Source organism: Ammospiza caudacuta, chromosome 1 (genome assembly GCF_027887145.1).
Source record: "Ammospiza caudacuta isolate bAmmCau1 chromosome 1, bAmmCau1.pri, whole genome shotgun sequence".
NCBI lineage: Eukaryota > Metazoa > Chordata > Aves > Passeriformes > Passerellidae > Ammospiza > Ammospiza caudacuta.
Genome location: NC_080593.1, coordinates 44,348,954 through 44,361,218, shown reverse-complemented (window position 1 = coordinate 44,361,218; position 12,265 = coordinate 44,348,954). Strand labels below are relative to the sequence as shown.

The window sequence follows — 12,265 nt, the reverse complement described above, 5'->3', positions numbered from 1 at the left end:
CCCTTCCAGGGACCGGCCCTTCCCGGGGCCGCCTCCTCACGGCTGAGGGGCGGTGGCCGCCGCGGCGGGACCTGCCTCCCGGGAAAAGTCGTGTTCCGGGAGAAGCCGCCGGGCTCGACAGCCAGGGGGCTGCGAAGGGCTTTCCTTGGCGGACCGAGGCGCCTCCGGGTGTCCCGGCCGGGCGGCCTCCGGTGCGGCCTCCGAGGATGGCGGCGGAGCCGGGCACTAGCGAGGTGCGGCCGCAGCACCGCTTCGACCAGGGCAGCCTGGAGCGGTACCTGAGCAGCCGCTTGCCCGGCTTCCCTCGGCAGCCCGCGGGCGCGCTGGCTGTCAGGCAGTACAGGTAACGCAGGTGACACCGGTGACACAGGTGACAGGGCACTAACCCTGGTGGCGGGGCCGCCGCCGCTCCCCTGCCACGGAGCGCCCGGGAGGGGCGGGCAGAGGAGCCGCTCGCTGCCGCCCGCCAGGGAAAGTGGTCAGTGGTAGAACCCTTTGCTGGGATGGCGGGCAGCAGCCATCGATGGATTTTTACGATGCATTCTTAGTCCAATTAAAGGCATGTCCTAGCTCGCCCTTTGAGCTGCTGGAGAAGGCAAAGTTTGCGGTGGCGGCCGAGGTGCCCTTTGTCACACTCAGCCTGTGGCCGTCTGTGGGCGGGCTGTGTATTGGATGGGCTTCCCGCTGTCCTCGGAGTACATCCACGATTGTTTGATTACCTACACATAAATCGCAATTGATGTGCTCCATCTTTAATGGCACAGCGAATAGCAATGTTCACAAACACACACATGGCTTGAGAAATCAATAATGAAAACATTAGGCTATCACCAGGTAAGCAAATACACGAGAGCAGCGTTAGGATGAGCTGAGATTCCTGTTACTGCCCGGGGAGCATCATGCAGTGTGCTAGGGAGGTGCTACACCAAAAAGCCTCTGTTCCGTAGAGCACTGAGTTTGCATTCAGCAAATCAGTGGTGTGGCCGCACGACTTCATGTCAGGAACTAACTATTAGAAGTAAAGTTTTTCTAAAAATAAGGATTAATTCCTTTGTAGGTGTGATCTTGACTAACTTACCTGCAACTGTCACTAAGAAACAGTGAACAATTTTTCATTGTCTTCTGATGTAAATATAAAACATTAATTCGTTCAGTCTGCCCTAATCTTCTTCAGCTGAGAAGACTTTAGGAGGAGCTTTAGGAGAGTAGCTAATAGTAAAGTCATAGTAAAGTCTGCTAAAATTTTGTTAGTATTTATGCTTTTACTTCTTGGTCTTGTAATTACAGTTCAAGGCTTCAGCTGGCCTAAATTTGTTTTGTTCCAGGCAAAGTGTTGTCAGTCAAACTTTTTAAACTATTACAAACTGTGCCCTAACTGCTTTGGGGGGAATGGAAACATAATGGGAGAAATGATGGCAAAAGTTCATTTGATTTTTATTTTCCAATAGTTGTCTAATTGTTTATTGGTCTAGATCAGAATACTTCTTTAAAATGAACAAGAATAAGGAGAGAAAAGCATGCAGATTAACACTTGAGGAAAAAAAGGATCAATGAGCCTTGGGGAAAATAAGGATCAATGAGTTTGATTAGAATGTGATAGACAAGGTGTGATGAAGGGTTTAACTGGGTTGTCCTTCTCTATTACACGTGATTGAAATGTCTAATTTTCTCTGTGACTTCAACACGCGTTCTTTAAAATTTTACAGTTCCTATAGGCTGTACCTTAAGTATAATCTTTGGATGTGATAATTAGGCTGGCAAACAATGGGGCTTCGTACTAGAATAATCAGTAATTTAATCATAGAGTAGAATCTTAGAGTGGTTTGGGTGGGAAGAGACCTTAAAGGTCATCTAGTTCCAATCCTCTTGCCATGGGCAGGGACACCTTCCTCTACACCAGGTTGTTCAGAGCCTCATCCATTCTGGGCTTAAATACTTTCAGAGAGGGGCATCCACAACTTCTCTGTTGTGGCAGCCTCTTCCAGTCCAGATTTGGAAAAAAAAAAACCACAACACAAAACAGAAGATGCTTTCCTCCATCCTGCCATTTTGTTCAGATCAAGGCGCAATGCATTTTGCAAGTATAATTTCTGTTAGAAGCTTACAAATTTGTAAGTACTTGAATTTTTAAGTAATTATAATGTTTCTCTCTGCAGCTCAGGCCAGTCAAACCCAACCTTTTACCTTCAGAAGGGTGGGCAGGCTTTTGTGCTCAGGAAGAAGCCCCATGGTCCCCTTTTACCTGGAGCACACAAGGTAAGTAACACTCTTCACTGAGCTCCAAACACTTTGTTTTGCAGGTGACCAGGGTCTATACATGGTGGTCCAGCACACTGATGAATGTGTCCAGAAATGCAGTGAGTTGCTGCATTAATAATTAAACATTCAAGAGGATTCACTGTGCTCATTTATGTTTGAGAGGTTTTAATTGACCCTAAATTTCTGTGTCTTCCTCAGGTGGATAGAGAATACCGTGTGCAGAAAGCCTTATTTTCAGCTGGGTTTCCAGTGCCTGAGCCCCTTTTGTATTGCAGTGATGTTTCTGTCATTGGAACAGAGTTTTATGTAATGCAGCATGTGCAGGTTGGTCCTCCTGTGTGAGAGATTCTTCCCTTCTCCCTACTCCAAGCTGCTTTTAAGTTGTCTAAAACCTTTCTGTTAGAGCCTTGCTCAGCACAGTTTTGTGATATGAGAGTAAATCATCTTTTGATGCTTTGAAGAAATGTTAGCTGTCAGTGATTCTCACAGATTTCAGCTTCTCCAGGGCTTATTTCACACTTTGTTGAATTTTTTAGCTCAGTGTTTAACCTCTTGTTCTTGTTTGAGCTCTTGGAAGGATATCTTGAAATGAGACAATATTGCTCCTGTGAAAATCATACACAAGTCAGAGGGAAAAAATTCAGTCTGTAAAATGAATCTTTGGACATCCTGGAGGCTTTTTAGTATTGAAGATAGGAGCTGACATACAATCACCTGTTCTTGAAAACAAAGCAGAATTCCAGTTCAAACACTAGTTTCAGAAAGAACACAGCATAGCTCTGTCTGTGGTCCACCACTCTGGGGGTGCTGTAGCTGAATTGATGCACTTTTTGTTAGATTTTGGTGATTTTGAGCATAGGTCTGCTCTACTGTGTCTTTTTCCTTTTTTTTTATCCTCTGGGAGGAGTTGAATTCAGGCCTTTTCCTTTTCATTGCATCCTGTTCTATCAGGTTCACTGGGAAATTAGAAATGTTAGTTTGTGGGCCCGTTTCTGAAGATTAGGTTAACCCTCCTACCAAAACTGTAAATCAAGGTTAATAGAATGTAAGAGTTGTGAGAAATTTGGAACGGATTTCTTAAAATCCTCCAAAGATGGAGGATTTTACTGGTTTTGATTAGAACAAAGTGGTACCTTAAAAAGAAACCTTGTTACATTTTTAAGTATGTAAATGTATGTTCTGTCCATTCTATGGTGGTTGGCACTGCTCTGTTTTTAACAATTGTGAAAATGGAACAACAAACCCATCTTCTAAATGTATTCAACTACTCTTAAGGAGAAAAATAAGTGAATTTCTTTGGATTGTTTGAGTCTTTGTACTCATAACCCACCCATTACCCTGCCTGCCCCTCCTTTCCCCTGCGGTCTTCATTGGTATTTTTTCTGCAACTTAGCTTTTAGAGACAGTACAGTAACATTGTTTTTCCTGGTACTTTCAAGCTTTAGGATACCTGGATTGAGTGCTCTAATTCAGAATTTCATCTACAGATACACTATATACTAAAGACCTGGGTTTACCATGAATCCCTTCATTGGCCCTGGGTGAGGAATAAAATAAATGAGGAAGGAATTTTTGATTGCATAGGGAGTGTTGGTTCACTACATTTGGTTTTGGCTGTGGAATGTATCGCTTTACTTCTTTTCATCTGATGTGCATGTCCCACTAAATACCTGATTTATGGCATTTCTAGGGTCGCATTTTCCGAGACATCTCCCTGCCTGAGGTGGGCCCTGCAGAGCGCTCTGCTCTGTATCTTGCAATGATAGAAACTCTGGCCCTCTTGCACTCCTTTGATTTGCAGTCATTGGGCCTCCAAGGATATGGTAGAGGACCAGGGTACTGCAAAAGACAGGTACAACTCAACATTCTCTTGTTTTGTCTGGTCTTTGAATATTTATTTGATTTGCAAGCTAAATCGTTAATTAATAATTATCGTATTTTAGCTATTAAAACTTCACTTAGTTCAATGAATTGTGCACAATCTGAAGCCACTACTACATTCAGATTGATTCTGTAATGCTGTACTTAGGGAAAGAAAACAGATTTGCTTTTGGAATAACACTAGAATTGGGCTATGTAAATAGGATTGATGTAGATGTAGTCTTCGTTTCATCTGTTGATATCTCAGTTCACATTTGCAAATGCAGAGGTTTTGCTGAATTTTCAAGAAACATGGTGATAGCCAAAGCCCAGAAGTATGTGCTTCAAAATTTTGTAGTCTTGAAAAACTTGTGAATCAACTGAAAAATCTGTCGGAGTGTTTGTATTTTTAAGGTATCAACTTGGAAAAAACAGTATGATGCAGCTGCTAATACAGATATTCCTGCCATGAACAAGCTGGCTGAGTGGTTAGCAAACAACTTGCCACCTGATGATAATGAAGAAACGCTGATTCATGGGGACTTCAGAATAGATAACATCATCTTCCACCCAACAGAGGTATTTGAAATGTATTTGTATATTTAGTAGGTTTTGGCCCTTCATTTGTTTGTACTCCTATCATGTAATAGGACACTTATATGTGGATTATTTTAGATCATGGAACACCTTTGAAAGAAACAGTAGAAAATTGAACTCTTCTCTATACTCTGTGTAAGGTGTTTAGGTACCTAATACAGTCCTGGGTTTCATTGCAGGAGCTATATACAATCAATGGAATCACAGAATCATAGAATGGTTTGGAGTGGAAGAGACCTTAAAGATCATCTATTTCCAGCCCCTTGGCCATGGGCAGGGACACCTTTTACTAGACCAGGTTGCTCAGACCCCCATCCAATCTATCCTTGAGAGATACTCTATTCCTTCATTTCAGTCCCTGCTTCAAAGTTCAGGAACAAAGCATTTTCTACGCATAGATCCTATTGGATTCAGTGCAGCTGAAGACTCACTTCATTGAGCTACATAAGCATCTGATCCAAAGCCCACTGATGTCTGTTTTGTGGCTTCAGTTAACAACAAGGGCTTTTGGAGCAGGAGCTGAATGGGATACATGACACTAGTGAAGCAAAGGAAAATCTGCCAAAGCTGTTTAGTTATGGAGCACGTGTAGATCACAGAGATCCTGAAAGTTCCCCATTCAGAAAAAGAGATTTGTTTTGTTTTGTTTTATTGTTTCTAGTTTATGGAAATAAATATGTGCTACCTATATCAACACAGTTTCATTACTTTTTTCTGTGCTACCTGCTGAGTTGTGACCAGAGGACATGACTGGAACTTGTGACCATGACTGCAATTCATGCTTCATGACAAAGAAACCAATCCCAGAGATTCCTAGGGATTTTGTGCATAGATTAGTTGACAGACATGATTTATAGGCTTAAATGTGCTGATTGATTCCCTGAGCAGGGAATTTGACTTGGGGACTCTCCCAGCTCTTCCTGAAGGAACTGAAGGAATTGACCAAGTTGTACATAGGTCATTTTAAGTCATCTGTAGAAATTGTTCCTGAATATGCAGGACTGGCCATGTAGGAAAGACTTTTCCACGTATTTCAAGTAGCCATGGATCATGAGTAGGCTGGAGGGGTCATTCAAGTTGACAGGACAGCTGGATTATAGGAATTTAGCAGAATGACTGTGGGGAGTCTCAGACCACCCAGCTGATGACACCATTGCAAGGATTGCAGCAGACACTCACTCTGGGCAGTTTGACTTCCTGTTTAAGAAATTCAGTTCCCCACAGAAGTGTTAATCTATGGACAATGTTGTGATAAATTAGGTTTTCTTGTACATGGTCTTGTGTGAATTTCTATGCTAAAGGAGTGTGGAACAGGACTGGGGAAGAAATAGAACAACTCTCAGTACTGCTGTTCTTTAGGAAATTGTAATTCAATCATCTTTTATGCTAGAAGAGTTTGGAAGTTTCTGACAGAAAGAACACTACTCAAAAATGTAGATTTAAATGAGATTTTCTTTGGAAAAATGCCTGGCTTTCTGTCCCTATGTGAATGTTAAATTTCTGCAGATCTTTAGATAGTGCCAAAAGGAACTCTTTGCTGTTGACAGCTAGAGTGTGGTTTTAATTTTAAACATACAGTAACCAAATAAAACACTTGGATATTGAGTGGGTTGTGCATTTCTGGATGGAGATAACATGTCTTCTAGCACTCACTTGAGGTTTTTATTTTTATTTAAGGCTCGTGTTTTGGCAGTGCTGGACTGGGAACTTTCAACTACTGGTCATCCTTTAGCAGATTTAGCATATGCCGCTCAATTCTACTTTTGGCCTACATCTATTAAGAACTTAGGTCAAGGCTCTGTCTTGGGTTTCAAAGACACCATAGGTATGAAACTAATCTTTTTCTTGAAACAAATCCTAGGCTTGGTTTCTATTTGAAATGTTGTAGGAATTAAATGGTAAATTCACAAGCATATAGTTTGGCATTTGTAAAGAACTTGTCCATAATTTTTTTTTTTTTGTTGTTGTAGCAAACATGCTGATAGTGAGGCTTTAGATACTTTTGTTCTACCAAGCTTCTATCAAGCTTTGTCTTAGCTACAGCATGCTACTTCTGTAAAACCTTATTTTGAACCTTTCTAAGAGATAATGGAAGAAAAAATAAATGTAAATGTAAATATATAATTTATTTTTTTCAAAAAAAGTCTTTTTTCCCCCAGGTCTAATTTTTTGCCTGACTGGAGTGGAGACACAGGGCAGCAGGAATTGTTATGGTTATCTGAAATTCTGGCAGTTCCTACTTCCTTTGGTCTCTCCATATCACAGTTATGTCATGAGAAATGATAAATCATATATTTACTATGTAAAAGAAATACCTCATAAAATTTAAAAACTGCACAAATGTTTGAAGAATAAAGTGGGGAAAAAATCATAGAAAATGTTGAGTCTTCTAAAAAAAATTCTTTGTTTTTTTTTATTTTTGTAGAAACTCCTTCCTTTGAAGAACTGGTTTCCATTTACTGCCGCTGCCGGCGTATTTCCACTGCTTTACCCAACTTGAACTTTTTTCTTGCTTTGTCCTATTTTAAAATGGCAGGGATAGCCCAGGTAATACCCTCACATTTGCTGAAATGCCACGTACCTTGTGTGTTTGTGGGTAGTTCATTTAGTCATGGGTAATAATTGTATGTCTATGCTGTTGTCAGTTGGCTTGAGGGACAGGCTGGGCTCATTTGGCATATCATGTGCAGACATTTGTCTTTTTTAGTTTTTACTTTTCCACTACTACTTTGTGTGATTGCCTTTTGTTTGGTTTAGCTGGGATATGATTTCAACTTTTGTGCAGCAAGCATCTTCATTATAGCCATTATATGTACCAAAACCAATATTAGCATATCCCAGTAAGTTTTTTTTTTCCTTTTAAGACCATGTGCATTAAAGTGTTACTTTTATATTTGGAGAAATCACCAGTGTGTTAAAGAAACAATTTTAAGTGCATAATTATGCCTTATATGGTTTTCTTTTGGTTTTAGGGTGTATATGCCAGGTATCTTATTGGAAATGCTTCTGCAGAGAATAGTCATGAATTTGCAAAGCTTGTGGAGCCTTTGGCACAAAGAGGATTAGAGCTCTCAAAAAGGTAAGAGTGGTCTAGATTACTGGTCAAAGGCAAGGCAAAGCTTTTCCAACACCTTCATTTATTTAAATGCCTGTCTAAGGCAGCTTCTGTTATTATGAGGGAAAATCTGGTCTTGTTACTGGATTGAATGGTCTTCACTAGGTCATCCTTCAGCAGCACACAGCACAGCATTTCTGGAGAGCTCTTCCATCAAAGCAGGAAAGGCCAAGAAATTTTGCTGAAGGTTAAGCAGTTCATGAAGCAGCACATTTATCCAGCTGAGAAGGTAAAAGCTTTTCATCAACCTGTTTATAAAGGAACATTTTCTGACTAGATGTTATAAAAATGTAAAAATATGTATAGAAGTCATGTCTTCCTAGTTAGTTTTTATTTTTTCCAAAACAGCCTGATTTTCATGCAATAATGATTGTGGCATTGCAAAATATTATCAGAAATCATTATAGACAGCGTTATTTCTTTTCAGGATTAAAATGCAACATTAAAATGTTGTGTGCATTGTTAATTAAAGAGTTCTTTTTTAAACTTTTGAAGTGTAAAACCTTCTTTTTTAGAAAGAGTTACTTTTTAGAGGAAGTTGCCAGAAGACTTGTTAGACTAACAACCACCTAGAACTCTCAGATACTGAATCAAAAGACACCTATTTAACCATATGAAGATGCATTTTTCTGTTTCTTGCTTTTTAGGCTGTGACAGAAAGTGGGATTGCATAATGTGTCAGAATAGCCTCATTCCTGAATATATCTAATACTCATGAAAGTTTGAAATCAGATAATGAAATATGCACAAAGTCTATAGCTAGTAGAAGGGAAAATTAGATGAAGTAGTTTACTTCATGTCCTAGGGAGGTTAGGAATTTCCACATAGCAAGTTGGTTCAGCTTTTAGCCTCATGGAAGTACAGATGGCTTTTGATACAGAATTTGTTGTTTTGGCTTTTTGAATTATTTTTTTTTCCAAGTCAAGCAGAAATGCAGAAAATGTCTTAATCTAAATGTTTAATGAATACATCTACTTATCACAAGGAGGGGTTGAGGGCAGTAGCTCTTGATGTGCAAAGTTTCTTAAAAAAGTATCTCTGTGATAAGTTGGGATTGTAGTTTTGGATTGTCCAAGAAAGCCTTGCAATAATTAAAATATTTTCTTTAAAAAACAAATGAACCACAAAAAACATGCAAGTTTTTCACATGAGTTGTGTTGTGCTTGGATGTTATTTCTGGTAACAGGGGTTGTGAATCAGGACTTGTGAATTCTACTTGGCCATTTGTCTTTATGGTATCATTTTCAGAACTGGGCACTACTTTTATTCATTTTATAACTAGGTTTGGGCCAGATTTGAAGTTCTGTGCCTCAGTAAAACATGTTTGTGAAAATACTAAGATTACTGAATTTAGAGTTTCACTTAAAACTAACGACTGGTGCTTGGAATGACTGCTTACATTATCTGTTAAGGAATTATTTTGACAGAAAGAGAAAATGCTTTTTTTTCCTCACAGTGAAGAAAAGATTATCTGGGTTATGTGTCTGAATCTTAACTGTCAGTACATCAGGCTTTTATTTGTTGTTTTACTTTTGGGTTTGTGCCTCTTGTGTGTACTGTTGACAATAGGTACTTTTATCTCCAGAAAATACTGACCTCCTAGGATACTATCTCCATCACATGCTTTAAACAATACCAAATAGTAGTTAATGTACTGATTGGGGTCATCTGATATTTAAAGTCTTGCAGAATGAATAGCTTGCCGTTGAACTTCCAATGATATATTTAATTTTATAATGCAGCCAACTATATAATGTAAACCTGTGTTGAATATTTTTTACTTGGTTCCTTGGGTCATAGATCTGGAAGAGATGTATTATTATTTGTGTGTTACATGTGTTCTTAATTTAAACAGCATCTTTTATTTTCTTTCTCTAAGGAAATAATAAAATATTACACTGAACACAGAAATGCTGAGGACAAATGGAAGAAACCACCACTGCTGGAGAAACTGAAGGTAGGGGATAACAAATATTTTTAGCACTATAGCAGTAAAAGAGCACAGACATAGAGGATAAGAGTGATTGGTATATCCTGTCAGAGAAGTTACTTCACATGGAAATAAACAATGTGAAGAACAGGGAAAAGAAAGGAAGAGAAAACAAATGAGAGAGAAGAAAAACAAAATGAAGTCTGAGAGGGGTATATCTGACCTTTAAATCAAAGACTGAACCTACAATTTCAGAATAGCTATTGCAAAAACCATCAGATATATTGGACAGTAGGGTAGGCAGGAGTGAAGAAAATGTGTTGCAAACCAGAATTTTTTTAATGACTTATTGCTGATGTTTTTCTGTTGATTCTTGTGACAGGAATTAGCCAAAGCAGAAGGTCTGTGGAACCTTTTCCTCCCAGATATCAGTGGTCTCAGCCAGCTTGACTATGCCCTAATAGCTGAGGAGACAGGGAGATCCCTTATTGCTCCTGAGGTTTTCAACTGTCATGCACCAGGTTAGCAACCCTGGTTTAATCCCAAAACTATGGCACTGGAGCATTAAAAAGTTGGGTGTCTCACACCTTACAGGCTGTGTGTCTTGAGCAGTAATCATGACTGCTGATTTCTTACAGACACAGGAAACATGGAAGTTCTCCACATGTATGGCACTGAAGAGCAAAAGAAACAGTGGCTGGAGCCTCTCCTAGAAGGGAAGATTAGTTCTTGCTTCTGCATGACAGGTGAGTTTTTCTCCAGAAGAAAGTTAGAGCCAATTGGTTGAAACTTCACATGGTGTATGCAGGGAAGAGTAGAAAACTGCAAGTTGTGTGTTACAGTGGACATTTCTGTACTAATTCAGTATCAGTGAATGTGTTTGAATATAAAATCACCTATGAGGTGTGAATGCAAACTGGAGCAGCCTTACTGCCTTTCCTGGTAGTTGCCAATTTTCATGGTTACAATAATTAGTATTTGCTTTCTATGTCTTTTTAGCTTCCTTTTTGTACTAGTAAAATAAAATTTGTAGTACCAAACAGGTTTGCAGTAGAGCTTACCCTTCCTTGTAGTGTGCTGTGGAGTTCTCTAGACACACACAATTGGGTCCAAGTATGATTATTGTGATTAAAGTTGTGTGGTTTTGCAGTCTCATAGCTTTTTTTTAAGACACAACCCAGAAATAACTTGCTTTGTGTCCATAGCTCAGCATTGTATTTAGTTTTGCTCCTGAAAGCTTGTGGCATTCAGCATCTCTGCAAGGTAGCTTTTGGAACTATTTCCATCTAAAATAGGAGGATCAAAATCTTGATCCTCCTATTTTAGATGGAACTGAGAGAACTCAACCTTGCAAACTTTTACTTTGCAAATTCTGTTTCACTGTGTTTCCCAAGAGGAGATAGATACTTTTGTTTTAAAGTAGATGGCCTATAAAAAGATGTAACTGTGAAAGGAGAGAGTAAGAATCTTTCCTGTTCCAAAAAATCATTAATGAAATTTTGCTGTCAACTTCATGTAGTGTATTTCGTATACAACCACAAAATTATTTTCAATCTCTATGTTCGCTTGGGAAGAACCCAAGAGGAGAAAACAGGCTGAGGAGAAATATGACTGTTACCTGTAAGTAGAATGGAAGGATAAAGGATTTAAAAAGAGAAGGAAAGGAAGAAGGCTGATTGCAAAGGGTGGTCCAAGGCCAAGAACAAGTACATTTAAACTGGCTGTGAATAACAGATTGTTGGGAAACAGGAATTCTTTTGACCACCAGCAGTGAGTTCTTCAAAAAGTTTTTCTACTGGGAGCAAAACTTTTAATAGTGTATCCAGAGCCCTATATTTGTGGAGGTTGTATTGCCTTTATATTTAATCTGGTGGTTTGTTTTCTTCCTTTGACGCAGAACCTGATGTGGCTTCAAGTGATGCCACCAATATGCAATGCAGCATTGAGCGAGATGGGAACAGCTATGTGATCAATGGCAAGAAGTGGTGGAGCAGTGGTAAGTGTGAAAACCTAAATAAGAATGGCTAAGGCAGAATTTTTTTCAAGAACTATTGAAAAAAAATCACTTTGCTCCATTTCTGAGATGAAAATTTGTCTTCTCCTGAGTAAAGGCAATAGAATGTAAAGCAATAGAAGGAGCTGAATTGAGCTTTTGTTCTGTGAACCAAAGTCCAAGATTCAAATCCAGTTTGGGGATTTGGGCCCTTTTTGGAACCTCTGAATTTTGTTCACAGAGTGAATGCTGCTATTTTCTTTAAACATTACCTCTTTCTAGCAGTTAAATTACATATTTATGGCTTTGTTTTCATGAAGCTGTCTTTGGCAGCTTGTGTGAGAGGCTTGAGAGTACTATATAGCTACAGTAAAACATGGCTGCTTTTAAAGTAGCCTGTGGTGCAGTTGGACTGACTATTAAAGGAGATTTCCTTATGTTATAATTCCCAGTAAAATCAATGCATTGTACTGCGGCAACTGTCCCTGATATTGTAGTACTGTTACTTTTT

General features: G+C 39.3%; 1 protein-coding gene across 1 annotated transcript in view; it reads left to right on the top strand.

Annotated features, from left to right (window-relative positions):
• Positions 1–12,265, top strand: part of ACAD11 (acyl-CoA dehydrogenase family member 11) — a 29,058-nt gene that overhangs the window by 67 nt on the left and 16,726 nt on the right. Inside the window, 14 exon segments of the mRNA XM_058816412.1 lie at positions 1–184; positions 187–343; positions 2,157–2,256; positions 2,458–2,583; positions 3,950–4,111; positions 4,534–4,698; positions 6,394–6,541; positions 7,142–7,263; positions 7,689–7,795; positions 7,937–8,060; positions 9,711–9,788; positions 10,144–10,282; positions 10,400–10,507; positions 11,659–11,757. Of these exon segments, the coding sequence (XP_058672395.1) occupies positions 1–184; positions 187–343; positions 2,157–2,256; positions 2,458–2,583; positions 3,950–4,111; positions 4,534–4,698; positions 6,394–6,541; positions 7,142–7,263; positions 7,689–7,795; positions 7,937–8,060; positions 9,711–9,788; positions 10,144–10,282; positions 10,400–10,507; positions 11,659–11,757 (1,819 nt within the window).